The sequence below is a fragment of the Monopterus albus genome, unplaced genomic scaffold, assembly GCF_001952655.1.
Source record: "Monopterus albus unplaced genomic scaffold, M_albus_1.0 scaffold6.1, whole genome shotgun sequence".
NCBI classification, from domain to species: Eukaryota; Metazoa; Chordata; class Actinopteri; order Synbranchiformes; family Synbranchidae; genus Monopterus; species Monopterus albus.
This window is the reverse complement of record NW_018127886.1, coordinates 1,176,255-1,199,277: the sequence shown is the minus strand read 5'-3', so window position 1 is coordinate 1,199,277 and position 23,023 is coordinate 1,176,255. Positions and strand designations below refer to the sequence as shown.

The following is a 23,023-nucleotide window of genomic DNA, read 5'->3' as shown; positions in this document are numbered from 1 at the left end:
CTGTAACTGAAGGGAGCCACAGTTGCCATGTTGACTCTGGGTATGTGTGCCTCTCTGGACATAGCCTCCTTATCTAAGTTTTGATCCTCCATAGGAACAGACATTTTGGACATAACTGACATGGTGAATGTGATGGGTGGCAGAGGCAAGGGACCAGGAGAAGAAGCTGGACTGTTGTCCTCAGGAGTCCCCATGTCCTCATCTGATTGGCTGGTGGAGTCAGGGTGACCTCTGATGTCGTGCTCACAACTTGTTTGAGCAAGAGAGGAGCAGAGGTTACTGTTGCTGAAGATGGCAGACTGGGCTGTGTGGTTTTCTAGTGGTTCTTCCTCTCTTTCTGGAATGATTTCACTCATTGTCTGGGATAAAGCGTTGGAATTGTCACCTCTCCTGAACTGGAGTGGTGGACGCATGCTGCTGGCTCCCCATGCTTGGTTATTATTGGTGAAGGCATTTCTGTTGCGATTTCCTTCATGTGGGAAATGTGTTGGTGTGTGAACTAAGGCTGGATTTCTCAGATCCAGTGTGTCTTTGGAATGTGGCGGCAGTACATGGCGCTGGGTCAATGGGCTGCTGCAGGCGGAGCGAGACAGCTGGGGAGCAGGTAGAGCTCCCGTCCGCTGGAAGAGTTGAGTTTTTAGGCTAGCCTCTCGCAGTAGGTCCCTGGAGGAAGGCCTAGGGATGCTGGAGCCCCGTGGGCAAAGTAAAGGAGAGTGTGTGGGTGTGTGTTTAGGGGTCTGAGAAGAGTGCCTGGGCAGATTATGAACCCGGCGGCGAGGATCTGCTTTGGGAGAAGAGGGCAACAAGCTATGTGGAAGGGGGATTCCAGATGATGGTGGCCCACGGGGGGCTGACTTTACATTGACTCCTCCACTCATGACTGACCTAAATAGAAAAACAGAGGAAGAGAGACACTTGTAATAACTCAAAAAAGGTGGGTGCTCCACTTTCAAGGTAAATCCACAGCAACAATATGAGACTGCAGTCACATTTCATTTATAGGTAACTTACACTGTGTGAAAGTTCCACCAGAAATTTATCTGATGAGGTAAACTAGAATTTGTTGTTCTTAATGGAGAGGTAAGTAAACATCCATGGTATTTGATCATATGAATCAAGCACAAATGTCAAATTGAGTCACGGTAAACCACGAGTTGAGCTGATTTTCAGCAAGGCCTGAAGCATCTGCACAATCATATTTGTCTGCTTGGAGTACAAAACACAATAACAGCTTCACACGCAGACACACTCGCAGCAACATCTACCAGCTGCTTTTAGAACATTATGCTCTCAAATAACTGATTTTCTCTACTTAATGAATTCATACACACTACTACACAGACTCACGCACACAATCAATGTTCTCATACAAATAACAGCCTCAGAGGAGGTGTGAGATTGTCCTCACCTGATTTACTTTGATTTCAAATATTCACACTTTGTTACCCTCTTTGTCATCCCACACACAATGATAGAGATCTTCCAAGAGCTATAATAGTCTGCTTGCTATTCTTTGTGCTGTTCTGTTATACTCAAACCACAGTGAATTTTAGTCATTTAAGGTAATATCATATCATTTCTCTACCTCGTGCTGCACTGCTGGAGGCAGGGTTGGATGGAGGCTGTGAGGTTGGAGAAAGGCAGCATTCACTTACTATGCCTCACGAAATGTTAGAATTCCATGTGACTTTTTTGGTTTCAAGTTGGAAAAAAGTGTTAAATAGGACGGGGAAAAACTTCTTATTTTTGACATTTTTTCGTAAGTTTGCTGTTCCTGATTTTGTTTTTAAGGCGTCACATTTTAAGTGATAAATCGTTGCCAAGTGATTTTCTTCTCCAAATGGATGGAGTTACAATAATGTAAAGTCAGAGAAACGGCCTGAATATACTGAATATCCAGTATTAAAAAATGCTAACCAGCCTGCCAACAGTCTGAGAGTTTAACTGTGAAGAATGGTTTATTTAGACCTTTATGGCACAGTGAACAAATCATGTTGCTGTCCAGATGTGCAGCAGCAGCTCAACAGCTGCTCTGCTCTCACTTTCAACACAGATAAACATTTACACATATACATAAACATGTACATTTTTGTTTTTTACTTTCTACTTCCTGTACAGGACCTTTACACTAGACTATACAAACAGACTGTATTGTCATAATTACACACACTCACAGACATAACGCTTAACCCTACTCGCCCTTTCTTAAATAACACAATGTTTGTTGCAGAATCTATAGCACACATGCATGAAATTAAGTGGAAATTAAAAGTCATAAGGAAAAATGTTGGGTTATTTGACAGTGCATCTAATCGCAGTATTGCACACAGTGTAATGCGACTCACCCCCAAAGGCCACATTCTCACACACACATGCACAATTTCATATAAGGAAAGAATGAAGTTTCTATAGGGGGACCTTCCTTTAACCTACTTATATTGTCAGACATACTGGCACAGAAAATACAACATGGGTATTTTGCCAATGACTGGTGCTTTTTTCAGTTTACTCAAAACTAATGAAGACCTGTGCAGCAGTATACAGCAGCAGTGACGCAGCAGAAGGTAAACAGAGACAGATGTGATCATCCATCCTCCCCTCTCTTTATTTCTTTCCATGAATTTCTCCTCTTCCTCATTCCCATAACCCCATTCTATGTTTCTTGCTATTTCTATTGGGAAGCCGAGTCACTAATAAGTATCAGAATTTCTGTCTGTCTGGTACAGTTCCTGCTAGGATTTCCAAGAGCACAGGTGTTGTCTGGTTATGTATCTGTCTGTATGGAAATTGGCCATTCCCTGGGGATGCAGTGGGGTCATACCAACACTGCTGAAGCCCATGCAAGGACACAAACAGGCTCAGCTGGTGGTGTGTGTATATGGTGTATACGTACATAAAAAGAGAAAGAACTCAGAGAAAAAATAATTAAAGCATTGTATTTGGCTGAAGCCAGCAGTTGTAAGCAGTTGAAAATGAGTCAGTTTAGTTGTAAGATTCCCTCCCAATCTTGTTCAATGTGTAGGGTATGTTCTCTGTGTCCTGTGTTCAGGCACCATACAAGCTTCTAAGACAAGATCATTCTGCATCTTTCTGTTACATACAGTATGTGCCTTTACAGCAGTTAGACTGGTAACACATTCACAGTAGGTCAAATGTTTGTGACTTGTCTGATTACAGAAATTAGTTCAAACACAGGAAGAGTAGCAATTTGTAGCGTTCTCTAAAAATGTAATGTACAGGAAGAACAAACAGGCAATGTTTTGTGGAAGCTGAGGCCAGATGTTGTTTGGCTTTGTGCTTGATAAATGAGCTCTGTGATGAATCACTTATCAAAACCATTGTCAATTAGTCAAATGATTCATCAACTGGCAGTAGCTATTTTCCTAATACTGTGACATAAAAGTCACTGATAAAGAACTTGAGAATGTGAGGCTGTGCTCGGTGTCATAAGGGAAAAAGCAGTTCAGCACTAGTGGGAGTCTGCTCACGTAGATGTGTCATAAGGGAGCACTAGTGGGAGTCTGCTCACGTAGAAAGAAGTAAAATGTAATTTGCTTTAATTGTTGGAGAACATTATGACTTTTGTACACTGACACAAAAACAGTAACAAAACCATGTGGCTAATTACAGTTTCTGTTGCAAGCCAGTGTAATGACTGGTTGAGAAGAGTGTCTGAGCAGCCCCTGTGTCATTCTGAAAGGATGGTACTGCCATCTGCTGGATACTATGTGCAACTACACAAGTAAGGACCCTGAATTTTCATTACTCTTTTATCATTCAGGTTTTTTTTTTCACCTTTCTCTACATAACAACCACTAATAAAAAACACACTTAACCTCAGTCATGAAAGATTATTAGGTATGTATTGTACTTTTTAGAAGGAGAGAAAAGAGTGGATAGCATAACAGCTGGCATTTAACTTTATGAACATCCATTCATTATCTATACTGCTTATCCTGACCCTGGACAGGTCACCAGTCTATCATAGAGCTGACACATAGAGACAGACAACCATGCACACCCACATTCACTCCTAGGGGCAATTTAGAGTTGCCAATTGACCTAAGCTGCATGTCTTTGGACTGTGGGAGGAAGCCGGCGTACCCAGAAAGAACATGCAAACTCCAGGTCAGTCAGGGCTTGAATCCAGAACCTTCTTGCTGTGAGGTGGCAGCACTAACCACTGCAGCACCATGCCGTCCTTCACCAACACAATACACAGTTTTAGCTTCATTGTTCTATAATGCACTGAGTCTGATCTGAGTTTCATCAGATCAGAGTAAATGCATACCCTCTCTCTGTCTCACCCACACTCACCCCTGTGATGAACACCCTCTGACTCATCACAAAATCAATAGATGAGGTGATAATACAGGCCCCTCTGTCTGTGAACTCAAGGACATTAGCAGCGCCTGTGTGTTTGTGTGTGACACCCAATCTGGAAAGTGTACAATAAATGAAAGTAATTACTTCCACAGCAGCAACAGTGATAGTGTGCTGGCATAAATCGTTTTCAGTATCTTACACACTAAAAAAATAAAATGTGCTGTTCGGATTCCTGGAAAGGGATGGTTTTCTAAGAAGAAAGTCACAGCTGAAAAAAACAAACATTTGAAACTGATAAACTGATCATATGAGATCTGCTGTGCCATATGAGTGACTTACCTGTCATTGGAGTACTGAGTCTGTCACTGTACCGTTAGGTCAAGCAGGCAGAGGTGGCAGGAGGAACGTCACACTTCTCCAACATCCCAGGAACAATGGGCTGTTTTTTCCTGGATCACTGTTGCATCCTCACCGCTGCCTTCCCATTGGTTCACACCACCTCACCATGCACCACGACAGGAAGCTGTGACAAACAGGAACTAGATTTTTAACCAATCGGTGCAAGCACACTGAAGTGACTCATTTTCCGTCACTTTCTTTGAAATCAAGAGTTCTCATCTTTTGTCAGAAAGCCTCATTTCACAGACACAGGCATGTCTGAACAATGAACAAAAGACTGTTTATGTTATCATGAGTCAGCAGCCAAAATGGAAATTTACATGGTGTACAATGACCCACGATGACAAATAGCAGCAACGACAGAAATCAGCAACAATAATGAAACATCAGAAGGAGGTGGGCAAACTTGCCAAGTGCAGCTGAAATCACAATCTCTCCCTCAGTGTGGAAAAAAACTAAAGAGATTGTGGTTGATTTCAGGAGAGCACATGCTCAAGACCGCCCCCTGACCACCAATGGCGCTGCTGTGGAGAGAATCGCCAACACCATGTTCCTGGGGGTGCGCACTGAGGACAACCTCTCCTTGACCACCAACACTGCATCACTGGCAAAGAAAGCCCAGCAGCACCCTAAAAACAATATCCCTGTCTGTTATAGGAACTGCAATGACTCTGACCACATGTCCCTACACAGAGGACAGGGAATACAGCTGAAAAAATCATTGGCGTGCATCGTCCATTGCTACAGTACTTTTGGCGGACACAGTGTCCCCACAAAGCCACCATGGGTGACCCCTCGCAGTCTCCTCATGCTCCTGTCATTTGGCAGGAGATACAAAAACATCTGAGCCAGATTAACCATATTCCCCAACAGCTCCTTCCCACAGGCTGTGAGAACTCTGAATGCACTCTCCCACCTCCCAGACACTACTCACACCACCCACCAAGGAATTCCTACAAAACTAGCACCTTATGGAAATACATATGCCTCTGGGCTTCAGGTTGTGTGGGGACACTGTAGTATCTCAGCCCCTCAGATCCTGTGAAATCTGCGACTCAGCTTTCAGTTTAAAAATGTCATATACATTGTTATTTTATACTATTCATTTCAACTATGCATTGTCTTGTCCTTAACTTATTCCATCGTCTGTTTTAAGTCGATACCTTGTGTGTTCTTTGAAGTATGTGTGTTTTATGTCACACTGAGGGCTCAGAGGAAAGACATCTCAGTCCACTGCATGCGTGTGCATACTGTGGAATGACAGTAAATCTGCCTGAAACTTAAAATATTCTGTCATCGTCAAAATACCACAACTCAGCATATGAAAACCTTGCACCTACACATTTCAAAACTGCACAGAAATGCATTCCTCAAAATTGTGCTACTGTTAACATCATTGCAATGTATTTTTCTAAGTGTATTTCATATTACAATGTATTTTTTATCCAGTGAGGATAACTACTTAACTGAAATTAAAGGTTTATAATGACAAAAACAGGTGTTATAAGCTTTAAGTGCAGCATGCTCCAACCTCAGAGAACTCCTCAGTTAAGAAAAGATTGCCAAAGAGGGAGTGTGAATCTCACACAAACTAGGAAAAAGATGCAAATCAAACACACACGCCCACTCCAGAAGCACTCAATATAGAAGCTAGTATTTTAGTACAGGCACAAGCACCAATACAAACTAAAATATTACCATAGTGTGCACAGTTTCCCTCCATTCTGATTCATTACAATACAGTAGATTCACGACAGTGATCTTCTTGGCATCACATCTTACTCAGATGTATACACAGCATGCTGCACTGAGTCATACAGCCCTTGTAATGCTGAGTCAGGCAGATCACATAATGTCACCCCTGGTCACAGGACACCCCAGCCTCTGCCATCCTATTTAAGCTCTGCTTTTCTTTCTGTTTGTGCTGTTTACTGTATGACTGGGGCCATTCATACATCCAATTTAGTATTTAGCTTTCCATACAATTAACAGGGAAGAAAAACTTGCATTCGTGGTTAAAAGAGAATAAAAATTCATACAAACAAACAGGGGAATATACACAGCAGCAGCCAAAGTAACATGTGCATAGACACAAATATTAAATGCTAATATGGGGTAATCAAAAGGCTACACTCACCTTCTGCAAGCATCGGATTAAACATCAAGTGAGTTAGTCTCCAGTCTCTCTACTGCTGAGCGCGTCCTGCTCTGTCCCTGCCGTGGCTCCTGTCTACTTTTGCCAGGCAGGACCCTGAAATGTGAGCAGTGTGTATTTGTGAGTGTGTATCTTTCTGTTTGTCACTCCATTTCTCTATCACGTCATGCCGCTCGGCTGCTGCCGCAGTACGCCTGCAGCCTGTCCCTGCCCCTCTCCTCCTCCCAGTTTCTCTCCTTCTCTCTCTGTCTCAGCAGTGGACCTGTTGGCCCTGCTGCCTCCCTCTCTGGGGTGAAATGTAAGTCCAGCTGAGGCACAGGCAGGCTGTCCATTAGCTGGATGAGTATGGTGTGTGTGTGTGTGTGTACTTGCACATGGCTGTCTGTATAGTGTGAGTAATGCATGGTAATTAAGCAGATGTAGCTACAAATGTGAAACGCCCAAACCCATCATCTAGCTTTCAAGGTCTAATTGGTGGTCAGGGAAAAGAAAGATGAAAAGAGACAGAAAAACAAAGTACGCTAATGATAGATCTTCTGGTGACACATGAAAATGTGCATAAACACATACAATCACTCAAGTAAATCTGATGTCCATATTTGTGTCTGTACTCAGTGCGCACATCTATCACTGCTCTAAGTCGCCCCACACCTCTAATGAACAAGAGAAATAAGGGAGATACAAACATGGAGAGAGGCTAGAAACAGGAGGCAGAGATGTGCAAATCAACATTTACTGTGTGCAGAGTAAATCCTTTCCCACCTGACAGAGAGTATCAATATACAGCCCTGATCTCTACCCATCTTCCTAATCCACAAACTCTGAGATAGAAGTGAGAAACTGAGGTTTCATCACTCTTTGTTTTTATCTACTATTTCACCTACTGGACAACAGATTCCCCTGTATTTATTCACAGGTTGTTAGTTTGGTTTAACAAAATGAGCCTGGTTACTTTGGTTTTTTACTTTTCAATATCTGCTCTCTCCCCAGTCATGACTGTGTTTTTCTGTCTCTCTCTCCCTCCCCCCCCACATCTCTGTTTATTCTTCTCTCTTCTCATGTTTCTGCTGTGCTGGTTTACAGTTTGACTCACTGATATAAGGGACAGTGCTGCATATTTAATGAAGACTGTGATACCCAACAGGAAAAGACTAAATATATCTGAAATGCCCTGTTTCATAGTGTAGATTCAGCCCCTCCAGTTATCGTATAAAAGCTTTATGAGACTCTTGACTATGTGCACATTTGGTGAATCATTAGACTGAACCATCTGTACAGGTCTTTACAGCCTTAACATCCAGCCTGAGAGCTATTTGTACTGATCAGGCATTGACTCGTTCTGCTAACACCTGACAGTCTCTACTGAGGAGGTACCTAAGCTAAACAATGGAGTATGTGTCCAGTAAATACAGTAAGTGATCAACCAACCACGGTGAATTGATAAATGCTATTAAAACACAGTATATTACCCAGAAAGCACAGCAGCTCCCCACACATACAGGACTTGTGTGAACTATAAACATGCGTCTCCCTCCTCTTCTCTCATACATGTGCACATGCAGTACAGTAACGCTTTCATGCTGAGGATCACTTTATTGTTCACCTCCAAATACTCACACTATTGCCAAGGCCCCTCTTCTGTGTTTCCAGCTGCCAAGAGTTGATTTAAAAGCGTGAAACCAATGCACAGCAAACACTCCAAAGTCAGCCACAAGCACATACACACTCACATGATCTGTTGCTTTGTCTCAGTAGCTCATGAAATGGGAAGTGACTCGTAATGGAGGGATTATGGGTAGGAGAGTGCGTGTTGAGGGGTGGGGGGTTAATGTCATAGCTAATCTTCTGATGCCCCCCTAAGGCAGGTCCACTCCCCCCGAAAGACAGACCCTGGCAGACACTGTTGTGACAATGAGAGTTGTGTCACTGCCGCCCCGAGCGGCATCTGTAGAAATCAGGCATGTGGGGGGTAGGGCTCAAACATGCTGACTTAAACATGGAGCTTTAGATGGATGTGCAGCTTCACTAAGACAAGTAAAATAAAAGGAAAACACTAAAGACAGAACAAGTACTGATTCAAAACAAACATAAAAACACAGCAGGTTGATTCCCCTTAGAGGCGGTCACAAGTTCTCTGTGAAAATGTGCCTCTAATTACCACAGTGCTTCACACAAAGCTGTCTCTACAGTATGCGGCTGCACTGTTAACAATAGATGGTGTCAGTGTGTTCCATCATACTATTTACAGATGTATCAGCGAGAGATGAAGCCAGTCAAATATAAGATTAAATAGATTGTAAATCACAAGGCCAGAAAGGGAAACCAGACCTGCTAATGTTGATGTTTCGTAACTTCAGTTTTAGAAAGCATAGTGACAAAGGACGCAACTAATGATCATATTCATTTTCGATTCATCCTCTGGATTATATCATTAATCGTTTTATTTACACAGTTCCACAAAGTAGTGACAAATGCTCATTATAATTTCCCAGAAGCCCAAAATGACACTTTCAAATCATTAGTTTTATCAGATAAACTGTCATAAAATCCATTAAGCTAAATATATACTAAGAAAATTAGGAAAGAGTCACTTTTTTCAGCTCTTCTGCCACAATGTGTATATATACACACTCACCGGCCACTTTATTAGGCACATCTGTACAACTGTATGCAAGTCAGTGCAACACTTCCACCTTGACATCTGTTTGTGAAGCTCAAAATGTTTCAGTTTTTGGTGAAATTGTAATAAATATATAAATTCAATTATGCTTATTATTGAGGTCATAGTTGGTGGTGTTGTACTGGACTACGTTATATTTAGAGGTGTCTCTACATTTCTGCCCTCCCCAGCAACATATGTGAACGGGTTAGAATATTAGGAACACCTCTGAATAAAAGACCCAATTATTTATTGAGAAAATAATCTGCAGGTTGATCAGTGGTGAAACCAATCATTATTTGCAACCCTACATTCAATCTGTAATAAAATTGTTGGTGCTGCAATGCACATAAAGAGCCACTGTTTGGATATACAGTATGATGCTTGCACTTGTTTAGTACCACCAATGACCACATGATGGAAGCAGACAACAGTCACTGCAGAAAGTTGATTCACTCCGCTTTCCCTGTCTATCAGCAAACATCTCCATATGCCATTTCTGTTACTGCCTTCTCATCCATTGAGCATATCTGAATGACCTTTAAAAGGTAATCTCTAAAGGTCATTTAAGGTTGTGCCGATAAAGTACAAAGGCTGGAAGTAGCATGAGACTGTGTCCTAGTGCATAAGAAGTAAAATAGCTGATTTGCCATTTGACTGTTCAAATTGATTAGCTGTTAAAGGTTAACTTATAGACAGAGGTAGAGTGACCGATTTACTGACTCATAAAACAAAACAGACAAAGAGGAAGAAAAAATACCCGTAGTCACACAAAGTCTGAAAACATCAAGAACAATCCACGAGTCATTCAACATAAATCTGCAGCCAAATGGAAGGTTATCAAAGTATATGCTCTCACTTTCACCTACTCTGTGTACTAATAAAAAAAAAATCAAGATAACACTAAGATTGTGGCTTTGTAATGCCTATATTTCTGTCAACATTTCCAATCTCAGGTAATTTCAGGACCGGGGGCTTTGAGACAAATACGAATCTGCTTAACTAATGTGAAGTTTACCAAGTTTAGTGGGGCGTCACTGCTTCTAGTTTACCCTGTACATGTCTCTTAAGGGCCTCTTGGCAGTTTGACCAGTGGCCGCTTTAAGATTATGGCAGAAAGTCAGGAGACTGAGGTAAAATGCAAATACCAGCAGGAGCCTTTATTGATGGTACATGAGACAGACACAAAAAGAAACCAAGCCTTAAGGAAACTCACTGCCTTTTACACATACCTACTGCCAGTGATTAGGGACAGCAGACCACTTGCAGTGGTTGTGACCAATATTTACACAAACCAACACCATATATAAATAGAACACAATAAATATTTACAAAAATATAGATCCCTATATATACACTCAACAACACATGTGCTTCATATAATTACACTGATTGGCATCAATTGGTTTCTGCTTCTGCTCCCCTTCCTCGTTACAGTGGTTTAATCCTGAAATTCAAGCAGGTGTGTGGGTGTGTCTCACTTATGCCCTGTCAGACAAGGAAAAGGTGAGTACTGCTGTTAGTTCTCTTAACTAACATAAATTAATAAATGTGGGTAATATTGTTAACTGTGGGCAACTGCAGAAAAAGAATTAACTTAAATCACAACAAAAATACTAAATTTGGATTGTGAACGCTGCTGATTACGTCTCCCCTTTCCACCCAGGTAGAACAGCCCATCACACTCGGCAGCCCCGAATCACCAGTTAATTTACTCAACTACTGCACTTAAGTACAAGTTTGATGTAGCTACACTTTACTTGAGTATTTTTATTTTCTGCTACTTTATACTTAGACCACTACATTTTATAGAAAAATACCGTGCTCAGTACTCACTACAGTTATTTGATAACTTTAATCACTTGTTACATTTCAGACTGAGATTTATTTAACAAAATACACTATAATCATAAGACTATTGATGGGCAATTCACAAGCTACCCAGCAGTATGTAAAGTACTTCAAAGTATAAGCATATAAGATAGTTAACCTTAGCTCTACCTTTACCAGCTATAACATTAATTGTGAGGTACATAATATGATAACATTAGAAAGGGGATGAAATGTATAAAATACAGAGCAGGTTTATGAACTATTTTACCCTACTGTTATCATTCTACAGTTCCATTTATCACAAAAAGCATGCTTGGCTGGCTTTATCGCTCAAAGGCCTGCAGTAGTTTCTCCCCCAATGTGAAAGAACAGAGAAGGTACTTTTAAAGTGTCAGAATTTCAGAAACTTTGGCTTAAACTCATGACACTCTCTCTTCTTCGTTAAATTTCCTCTGCCCATAAAGTGTCTGTGCTACTTCACATTTTTCTGCATATTGTTTATCTTCTTTTTCAGTGTTTCTAACACACATTCTTTGTATAACATTTCTATAATGTACAAAATGACACAAAAATTTTAAATCCAAGTTCCCCATTTCAACTGACTCTCTCTCTCTCTCTCTCTCTCTCCCCCTCTCCCCCTCTCAGCCAGTCAGAAACTCCCCTGTTCCTCAACAGGCAATAAGTTTGCAGACCAGAGCAGCAGCAACAGAAGCTCTGACCTTTCAGTACATCTGGAACAGTGGACAAGTAAAGAGACACTTTATCTGAGTCTATTTGTATCACTGGACTAACAGGATATAACGTCATACAATTGGGTTACTAAAAGAAGTCACCAGACTAAAAGTACAACTCTTTCATCTAACTGAGGACCACTAGTTTCCTGAACATACTGCATTAACACTGCTCCAATCTTCAAACTGTCCATCATCGCTGACTGACAGCACCTTTTAACTGCAGGTAAGCAAAGTTAATATATTACAGTTTTGCTTAAGCTTCCTGTTTTCTGTTTTCCTGCTCTTTCTGCCAGCACATGATGAGATAAACACTCTGACACAAAGTACATTTATTTTCGGTTCAGGCCAGAAGAGGCTTCTTTGTTTGAACAGCTATCATGTACTACATTTTGTTAAGAAGAACTGCGTTTCGACAGTTAGACAGTAACGCTAAACCTCCATGCAAGACAGTATGCAAAGATCTTTATACTCTCTTGTTTAGGCAACAACGTGTAGAAGCTGAAAAAGATTACTGGGCAAGTCTTACTGATATTAATCTTAGTCCAAATCATACAGATATTGCATGCAGACACATTCTTCAATATTTCATGAAGGGGATTCCTGATTTATACCAAGTTTACACCCCCTACACACCTTATTTTGCTTTACTAGAGCATTCCTGTACAACTGCCTGTCACCCCACATGTTGAAACTTGCGAAGCCGCCATTAGCAACACCATGTGCCAAAATTCATCTTCAGCACACACACAAACAAATAATTTACCAAATACCTGCTTTGTTCATGTAGTGAAAAAACATCAAGATACTGATCAAACCCTCATGTCTAATCGCTTGTCTCTGGAAATTCCTCAGATTTCCGATTTCAGAGTTCAAATTCTAATAAGTCTGCCAAGTGATAACTCCACCTTCCCTCACCTCTTTCAGTATTTCCCTCTGTGGTGAGATTCTGTCAGTTCTGTCCATCTTGTTCTACCTAGTCATGACAAGTCATAGCAGACCCTATCTGTACAAGTCTAAAAACATAGACTAATTTTCTTCTTTTTTCCCCTCAAATAAAATGTTTCATCATAGTCTTGACCTGCATTTTCCTTCCAATATTCTGCTTTGTGCATGATATGCAGCACATGTTCAAGCTTTTACCTTCTTCTTCTGCTCCTCACCGATTCTCTTGCATCCAAAACTGCTTTACTGCAACATAGGATGTCTGACTTTCTACTTCATTTTTCATAGTTGGGCTGCAGAAAAGCTCTAAAATGATAGTTTTCTATCTGGTACAAAAACATTCCTGACATTTCTGCTATTACTGGCACTGAGTCTTGTTTCCAGGACTGTACAAAACACAAACTGCAAGCCTTTACATAAAACAGTCCTGAAATGCCAGACAGCATCTGTGTGGTAGTTAATACAAATTCTCCGAGTAGAACATTAATAATCTCCATGCTTTACATCCTATAATTCTACTGCTTCACCTCTGTTTCCCACAACCTTACTCAGCTCAGACTTCTGATATTCACCTATACAGTCCTACATCACAAAAAGATTTTTGCATAAACAGCATTAGTTTTTCTTTGCAGTCAGTTTTTCCATTAATATTGGCCTTTGAACAAACCCCAGAAACAGATTGTACTGGCAATGACAAAATGTCAGTGCAGGAGCAGCCAGACACAACCCACTCCACACATTACTTCACTCAGGGCTATGATTCAACCTCATACCATGAGCTTACAGTATATTTACATTAAATACTATTCTGCTTTCAGGATTAAAGATGTTATGTTTAACTTTAGGGCGTTCTATTTACTGTTGAAGAAAGAAAGATATAATTTGGTATGGCCAATCATAGTGTACTAGATATTTTGGCTTGCTATAAAAAACAGGAAGTGTGTCCAGGGGTGAAAGGAAATGGCCCAACATGCTGACACTCATTCTGAGAGCTCAGCACCACCCTCTGCTGCTAAAAAAAGATGACCCAGGTAGAGTTTCAGCTTCTTCCTTAACATAATGTACTTCCTGCCTTATAAAAGAAACGAACAACTCAGATTAAGAGCTGAAGTCTGCAAATGTGTAGAAGAATGAGACAGACAGGCAGGGATAAATGTTAGGAGTCAGGGGCAGGGAGGTGGGAGGGTTTACACGATCAGGAATGTGGATGTGAATATGTGAGAATGGGCTGGGAGGGCCATGCTGGGAAACACGCTGGCTAGAAAAAGGCAGAATGCCAGGGTCTTTTACACCACACTGTCTTTGAAATTCCACAAAAGGCCACAGTTGCACATTATTTCCACATTGGCTTTCCCAGTTGTCAAGAAAGAGCAGTTTTCATCTAATAGCCTTTGACCAAAAAAAAAAAAGGAATTCTTGGTTTTTCCGCACTGCTAGTCTTTTACAGAAGTCACAGAAAACTGGTAGGAATGAAATTACAGGATCTGGGTGGGCCTGGCTTGACAAAGCTACAATTACAGACGACCAAACTTGGCTGTTTTAAACTAGAATTAGAACAAAAGCTCCAGTTAACGTGTTTGTTTGATGGCCATATCAGGGAATCTATTAGTTCTCTGATCCATTAGTGTTTCAGTTTTAGGTCTAGTTTCATACAAATTACAGACCTTAGTGCTAGGTCAACAGAATAACATTTGAATTGTATGCTCTGAATAGAATATATGCCCCCCGTCCCATTTAATCCACTATCAGTTATTCCTCATTCAAACACAGATAATCACTGGCTCCCTGGTTTGAATATTTGTCTTTATCAAAACGTTTATCTCTATAGGCAACGTCTGGACACAATAAAAAGCTGAAAAGTCTTACACAGACTGATTACCTCATGTGTGCTTTTCTGTGTTCCTGTTGGATACTTTCCTAAAGGATGCCTTTGGGTGGAGGAAACAAATGTGGCCGCTGCCAAAAGACAGTTTACTTTGCTGAAGAGGTGCTCTGTGATGGGCGGAGCTTCCACAGGTCCTGCTTCCTGTGCAGTGAGTAAACTCTCTGTCACTTCCTGTGATGGTCAGTGAGGAAACCACTGAACTTGTTACTTGCTGCTGTTATACTAACCTAATGGACTGTTTCTCGTCTATTTTTAAAGTAAAAAGTATGAACATAGGTGAACAGAGCATTAACATGCTAAGAGAAAATGTTATATGAAACAACGCCTTGTGGCTTAAAAAGAAAAACAAACTATTCATGACTACTGCATTTTATAATACTGATACACATGATGAAAGTGATCCTGACATTTTCATGTATTCAGTTTGAACACTGCTGTACATGTGACTCTTCAAGAGTTGCCCAATCTGCCATTCTCAGAAGCTGAAACTTGACATTTCCTGTTGATAAGTTATTAAAAAAGTCCAAAATACCAAAAAAAAAAGATTCTAGCACGTCCACTTATTGTTGAGCTGTTGCTCTTATATGTACCCTCTATGTATGAGCAGAGACTAACAAAAACAAGCCAACAAACAAGATAATTTACCTACAGCATCTATTTTCTACATTAAAAAACCCACTAACTACATAAAAAATATAAAATTAATACTATTAACAGAAATGTACAAAAAAATCTAAGTCTATCTTTGCCTTAAAGTGAACAAATGTAGGTCCAAGGACTTCAGAGAGGAGTTATTTGTATTCCTGTGCTGTAATCGAACACTCCTCTGATGGAATTTGGATGAGAACATACTTCTTTAATAAACCCTGCCATAAAAGGAAACCATGAGGGGCTTATCTAAACACATGATTTGCACAAAAATGTACAAAATAGCTGATCTGTGTGTGTTCATGTGTGTGTGCATGTGAACGTCTGTCCATGCAGTGGTGTGTGGTAAGAACTTGGACAGTACAACCGTTGCTGTTCATATGGATGAAGTCTACTGCAAAGCATGCTACGGGAAGAAGTATGGGCCAAAAGGCTACGGTTACGGCCAGGGAGCGGGGACCCTCAGTATGGACAAGGGAGAGTCTCTGGGTATTACACATGAAGAGTGAGTAGCACACGAAGACACACACACACACACACACACACTCCTTATATGTGCTTAAGGCCCTTTATCCACATTTTTGCTCTCTCTCTTCATCAGACCTGCTCCTCATCGTCCTACCAACAACCCAAATGCATCCAAGCTGGCTCAGAGGTTTGGTGGGTCAGACAAGTGCCCTCGTTGTGGCAAGGCAGTCTATGCTGCGGAGAAAGTTATTGGAGCTGGGAACGTAAGAAAAAAACATGCACACACTCATGCACCTGCACTCAAAAGCACACACTTTTTAACAGGGATGTTCTGTCTATATACAGGCATGGCATAAGGTAGGATGCTTCACCTGTTCGGAAGAGCCTCGAGTCAACCACACTAGCTGACAAGGATGGAGAAATCTACTGCAAAGGTAAAATGGCACCATACAAGAATGAATGCATTCAACACAGATTTAACCTGTGCATGCCAGACTGCTGTCATGGGTTGAAGTCTCTGCTTCACAATTGACACAAGGCCTACAGTACGTCTGCACCTGTGGTTCCATGCACATCTACTAATCTGCTACAAGTTGTTGATTTTAAGTTAAACTGTTGTGCAAGTTTAACATATCTCTTCATGCAAACTTATCAACCTACACCATGGTCATGTAAGTACACTCTGAGATTGAGTTTATGACTAAGGGCTGTGGCCAACAAACTATCTGTTGTCGTACTTTGCTGTCGAGTAGCCCTGTAGGAATCTGGTATCAGACCAGTGTTGATCCACTGAGGCTGCATTTGTCTGAAAGAGATGTGATATTACAGTCGGTGATGCATCATAAATCCGAAAGCAGGAGGGGAAATGGTTTGATGCAGCTGATGTAGTATTAAAATTTCAGTTTTATAAGAGACTTAAGCAAGAAAATGCACTGCCCGGTTTGTTTGTCGACTGAGTGACTGAATTGTAATACATACAAGAATACAGCAGGGGGGCACTAACACAACAGGAAAACAGCAATAAATAAAACTCAAAGCTCAAAAGCTTCTAACAAGCCTTGCTTGAGGTTTTTGTTTTGAATTAAGAACATGCTGACCGTTTTGGCTCAGCACTACTTAACAGGGCTGAAGTGCACTTCTCTACCACACAAAGCTTGCGGGTTGTTTACATTTTTCACAGGGTGTTAGTTTGTAATTATCACTGATTGTCACTGCAACATTGGGAGGGCACAGTAGAACAGTTGTGATTCTGCCTGGTATCCCATGTCTTTTATATTCAAATTTTATATTAATGAATGAAGCAAACTGCACAATACAAAAACTTCTCGCCAAGCTTTATCACTTTTTTTTTGCAAACTAGCCTGGTGTATCTTTTAATATTTTATGCTGGGCCTAGACTGGGACATTCATCTTTCTGCATAAATTTAATTTAAGCAAATAAGCTCCAGGACGCTGGTATGATGACATGACGCACTGGAACACCTCTATTTCCATTGTTTTCTTAGAGGCAGTTGACTTTCTGACCACATTCCTCTCAAAAATAAAATTGGGGGGGTTAAAATATGGACCAGCTGAGGTGGGTAACCGCGGACCAACAGTGGGCAGTATTGATCAAATTGCTACTTGGTGACGGCGCACGGACGAGGAGAAGTCGCCAAAATACAGATACTCTCGGAAAGCTACATAAAAGTGAAACTTGTGCTTTAATATAAATGTTTTCAAGCCTAGTTGTTTACTTTTACGAGATAAAAGGCTTTAAAGGTGGTGACTAAGTGGTTGGTTTTGCATATGTGCGTCCGGTTTGCCCGCCTCCGTTAAATTATTGCGCAAAGGCAGTCCAGAACGGGGCTAGCGAGGCTCCTACATGGGCTATCCTGGAGCATATGATGGATATATCTTAGAGCCTGTCGATCTTTCTGACATTACCTTTCTTTGCTCCAGGGTGTTACAGCAAAAACTTTGGTCCAAAGGGATTTGGGTACGGACTGGGCGCCGGAGCGCTGGCGCACACTCAGTAGAGTCCACGGTGATCTTCGCTGACGTTTCCGGAGTACAGTGCTGTCTTCTCCCTGCAGAGGGCGGACAGTAGACATGCACCTGACAGACCACGTGCCTGGTTTTTAAAACTACATTATAAACAATATAGTGTATAAGAAAACTCCATCTTAGTCTCATATAAGCCAACAATGATTACTTGTGCTGTTACATTAAATCTTGATGCATTTATCAAAAGTAATACTGAAATATCACCTACTGTATCTATTTAAAGCTGCATTGTTGATTTGCACCGTCTGCTCTAACTACTTTTTATTGTAAGGCTGTTTTTCTCTCTGCAAGTGAAATCTCAGTATCACAGGACTCTGACTATGTAATGCAGTAAATAATGCCTGTTTATACGTGTGCCATGCTTTCTAAACAGCACGATAATAAATGTATTGAAAAATGATTTTAGTCTTTTTTTTTCTTAGTTGGCGCAAAAATTATATAAAAGTGTGTGTGCGTGAGAGAGAGAAGGAAGGAGGGAGGCAGATCTCGTTTGGAGAATGACGTCTGTGTTTAAGTTTCAAGCAGTGACAAACTCATTGTCTCCATTCCTCTCATAACATTGTTGGAACTACATTAGAGTCCAAGTACATTAAGTCTAGTAATTTATAAAAGTGGGGGAATTACAGTTTTACTCCACCCATCAAGTATATGAAGACTGTCAAAAATGAACTGAAATGCCATAATTATCCTCTCATAGGACACATTACAGTGACCCAGAAGAATCAGAACTTGATTCTACTTTAGCCCTAACTTTCATTTGCCTTTCAGCACTGTCAGAATTGTCCCCTATTATTTCAGGATGTGCATTTAAATGGCATTATTTTAATTCACCTAAAATCATTTTAGCACTTCCTCACAAACTACTCTAATGAAATGGTGTCCAAAGATTGCACTGGTTGACATAATGCATTCCCTAGCTCCTTACCCTAACCTTAATCACCACTCACTATATAGCAAGTACAAGAGCACACGCACGCAGGCAGGGAATTTTATGAACACTCCGGATCGTCTCCGGGCGTCACCGTGAGGAGGCGGAGAGTTGGTTGAAGAGAGAGAAGTTCCATAGAGCAGGAGCCGGGCATGTTCGGACATATCCAGGCAGACCAGCCTACCAACATGCACGGTGTGCTGTCATTACGTACTAATTAGACTTATTCACAGACCAAATGTAGCCCAGTCTATAGGCCGTTGTGACTTGTCATAGCGCAAACTGATATGTTGTCCTGAGGAGCACATAGCAGATAAAACTTGCATTTCATGGATTCTTCTTGAGACGCACCACGGCTTAACACTTTCGAAGTTTTGGTCATACTGGTAGACTTTGGATACGCGTGGCCATGTCTCTCCAGGGCAAGGTGATGAGAGACGGGTTGTTGGAGAAGCGCAGCAGCGGGCTCCTCCAGCTGTGGAAGAAGAAACGCTGCGTACTCACCGAGGACGGGCTGCGCCTGCACGACTGCAAGGGCAGCGGTGGTGGGGATGCTCCAAGCTCGGCGTTGAGCTCCAAAGCCAAGGAACTCCGCTTTGAGCGCATGGCCACGGTGGACTGTGTGGAGTACAAACGAGGGCTGGTGTACTTCACTGTGGTCATGGCCACGGGGAAGGAAATTGACTTTCGCTGTCCCCAAGAGGGTACGGCATGGAACGCGGAGATTGCTTTGGCCCTGGTGCGCTATAAGAACCTGCTGGCAGTTCAGACAGGGAGGAACCGACACTTGTCTAAAGCAAACCTGGGTAGTACCGGGGAGGATGAAGAGCTCTGAATCGATGAAGGTAAGCGTCCCTCGGGTGGATGTGATGTGAACTGGGGTTGTAGCGTCGCCTCTTTATTCTCTTTAAACTTCAGTTATATCATTTGTTTGGGGGACAGATTGTGGCATCACATCCTCCTATGGCTGGAATAGCTCATGGACTACTCCCAGTCATTTTGTGTCATTGAGATTGACAGTGAACCCTAAGCCAATGCATCAACTAAATATCTCAAGGGTAAATGACATAAATTGCTATCTTTTTCTTCCCAGCCACAGACTCTTAACCATTTGCCACCAAAAGTCTCCAAATAGTCTTCCTCCTCTGTGTTGGAAGCAGTGCTAACAGTTGAAAGAGGGCGGTGCTATGACAGGACAGAATGAAAACATCCAGCCTTTTGGACATGAGGTGCCACAGCCACCGGTTAAGCTCATGCCAAATGTCCCACTTCAGTTTAGATTTGTCATGTCATTTTCCTTGTTGTAGTCTTCAGCCTTTACTGCATCAGAGTCTTCATTGGACACAAACCCACTCTCACTTGAGGACATAATTATGATGTAACATGAGCCTCCAAAATAACATCTGCCTGCCTCTCCCTCTCTAGGCAGCCAAGTATTTTTAAACACACACGCAGCTTTCTCATATGTACTGTATATATCTAACATAAAGACAAGTGAATATTAGGGTTCACCAGAGCTAAGTATTCCATACTGCATGCCTTATCCTCTTTTTAAGTTTTAAAAGACAGTTAATGGCATCAGAACCGTGTTATTTGCTAAAAACAGATTGCTGAAATCTCAAATGCTCATGAACCCAGTAAGTATGAACTATGAGCTCACACTCCAGGAATCCACAGTGATGCTTCCTTAAGAGAGCTCCAGTAGTCAAGTGCCCAAATTAACTTAGTAGCTGTGGTAACACTGTACTACTGTAAAACTCACTACAAATGCACTTTGTACAACACCATCATCTGCATCAGCCTCCAATATGTCGACTATGGGCTGAATACTAAACATTCTGTTTTTCTTTCTCCAGCCTTTCTAGTGTCCTGAGGGTGAACCAGTCAGAGCGGAGGTGGGAGGACACCATCCTTGCGCTGGCTCGATTCTTTTGGATACAGCATGAATGTGGATTCAAGGACTGAGAAAAAGTGTTAAAGACAACTGTCTTGACTTCCTACGAGCATATTCACATTGTCAAAACATAGGAATCAGATGTAAAATGATTAAAACTGTTTTTTTTTTGTGTCATGACCTTGTTGAATGAGGTCAATGTGGAGCTCGCTGCATAAGGGAAAGATGGGTTTTTTTGTGAACTGAGTCTGTAGCACTAACACATTGTTTGCCCACTTTGCCTTGATGTTTCAACATACTTCTATTTCGAGCAGCTTTCAACGCTGCTGAAACAGGAGTCACTTTGTTCAGTCTCATTTTTAATGGCAATACGTCATTTGGCTTTGAAAACTTTTGTTATAGACTGATCAGATCAGCATGTTTTTCTAAAGCTGAGCATGAAGAATGCACTTTGTAAACCTTACTATATATTTGCTGAAACCATGTACAGTATTATTCTTAAAAAGATCAAATAAATTTTTACAGTAAACCTGAAATACTGATATATTTCACTTGAGTTTCTATTTTTTCTTCTTCATTCTGTTCTGTTCCTCAGTTCTCCACACTGGAACATACAATGTTTCTGAGAGCTAAACAGTAATCTGTTATGTATTTTAGGTTTTAAACTCATCTGTTTCCAGTTGTTGTGTAACTTTGCTGTTATACCCTCTGGAAAATACACACACCCCAGATGCATAGACGCACACGCTGTGACTTTGCTATTGTGCTCTTGCATTTATACTGAAGCTGTGAAGCTTTTGTTCTGAGTGGTGTGGTGGACTAATGAGGAGCGGAGTGAGCCTGAGGCATGTGCACACAATCATCCACCCACACATACACACCTACAAGAGCTTGCATGCACACCCAACATGAAATTCAGCACGGGCTCAGCATCAGCAGACTCGTCAGCGAGGCCTACATTGTATTGTTCGTTCGAGCTTCTGTTGTGTAAGTGTCAAGAATATAGCAGCCTATGTGTGGTTGTGGAGCCCAGCGCAGGTCAGGGATAAAGCCTCGATTGTGTAGCGACTTCTCTCATTACTGTGGAAAACCCCAAAGCCAGCCACACCGCATGAGTCAGCAAGGGAATGGGAGCCATGCAAGGAGTGGATAGATCACTGTGCTGAACAGTGAGTGTGTAAGCAGGTGTGCACACAAAGAGTACTGTATGTGAAGGAGATCTGTGGAAAAGTCAATGGTAGCTATGCACTGTATGTCCTAAAAATCTAGTTCTTCAGAGTGTGTATGCTCACACTAGTCAGTGGAATGCCCTGTCTAAATACCATAACCTCTGCTCAGGACATCTGGTTTTCGCAGCAGGCAGGTTCACACATATACTGTACAGTACAGAGACCTTTCTAAGCGGATCAGGGTTTATTGGTTGCTCCTCGCTCCAGACTAAAACTAAAGGAGGCTTCCAGTACTTACTGCACTGACAGTACCTGTTGTTTCATAAGCCCAACCCTAAAACACAGGCCAATCTAGAGTTGAATGGATGTTTGTCAAATCAGGGATTAACAATGTTCATCTTGTTTTAACTCATGCCACAACAAACAGACCTGTTATCTAACCAGTTTATCAGTGCTTTTGGGAAAAATAATTATGTATGCACATATTTATTTGACCAGAACTCAAGATTGCACTTCAAAATGTTTTAAAGGTGACATTTTTCCTTTTTGGGCATCAGCTTGTTAGGTAATTTCTTAGTTAGATAGATAGTGATTAGAGATCTGTTGTATTAGAAAATGTTAGTGTAGCCAGGATGTCTTGCTCAGGCTGTTAAATGCTCAGTTCATTGTCATGAGTTCTGCAGGCTGCATCTAGGCCAAGGTCACTAGATTGAAGAGTCTGCAGGCAGGATGAATATTGTTAGTAGCATGATATGTTCAGCCGTAATCTTAATCATAATATCTTCCGAGGCTTACTGTTCGGACATGTCCCTGAATGTCCTGTATGTTTTTAGATACACACCACATAATCAACACTCACACACACATTGATTCTCTCCATGTTTTGACTACTGCTACGGCCAGCTGTGAAGCTGGCATATCAGGTGACGTCACGGTT

General features: G+C 41.4%; 3 protein-coding genes across 3 annotated transcripts in view; 2 read left to right on the top strand and 1 right to left on the bottom strand.

Annotated features, from left to right (window-relative positions):
• LOC109968705 (neuron navigator 1-like) overlaps positions 1-8,575 on the bottom strand; it is a 78,584-nt gene extending 70,009 nt beyond the window's left edge. Inside the window, exons 1-4 of the mRNA XM_020615180.1 lie at positions 8,498-8,575; positions 6,863-6,976; positions 4,666-4,849; positions 1-885 (exon numbers count right to left, since the gene is read on the bottom strand). Coding sequence (XP_020470836.1) covers positions 1-878 — 878 coding nt within the window. The 5' untranslated portion in view covers positions 879-885; positions 4,666-4,849; positions 6,863-6,976; positions 8,498-8,575. The remainder of the gene's footprint in view (positions 886-4,665; positions 4,850-6,862; positions 6,977-8,497) is intronic.
• Positions 8,576-11,205: 2,630 nt separating this feature from the next.
• LOC109969704 (cysteine and glycine-rich protein 1-like) lies at positions 11,206-18,495 on the top strand. Its single transcript, XM_020616778.1, is given in 8 exon segments — positions 11,206-11,284; positions 12,018-12,329; positions 14,972-15,081; positions 15,918-16,086; positions 16,183-16,312; positions 16,395-16,423; positions 16,425-16,483; positions 17,991-18,495. Coding segments are annotated over 6 exon segments (573 nt in total). The 5' UTR covers positions 11,206-11,284; positions 12,018-12,329; position 14,972; the 3' UTR covers positions 18,068-18,495.
• A 581-nt stretch (positions 18,496-19,076) lies between these two features.
• On the top strand, positions 19,077-21,427 carry phlda3 (pleckstrin homology-like domain, family A, member 3). Its single transcript, XM_020616790.1, has 2 exons — positions 19,077-19,868; positions 20,880-21,427. The coding sequence occupies exon 1, from the start codon at positions 19,433-19,435 to the stop codon at positions 19,856-19,858; it is 426 nt and encodes a 141-aa protein (XP_020472446.1). The 5' UTR covers positions 19,077-19,432; the 3' UTR covers positions 19,859-19,868; positions 20,880-21,427.
• The last annotated feature ends 1,596 nt before the right edge of the window (positions 21,428-23,023 follow it).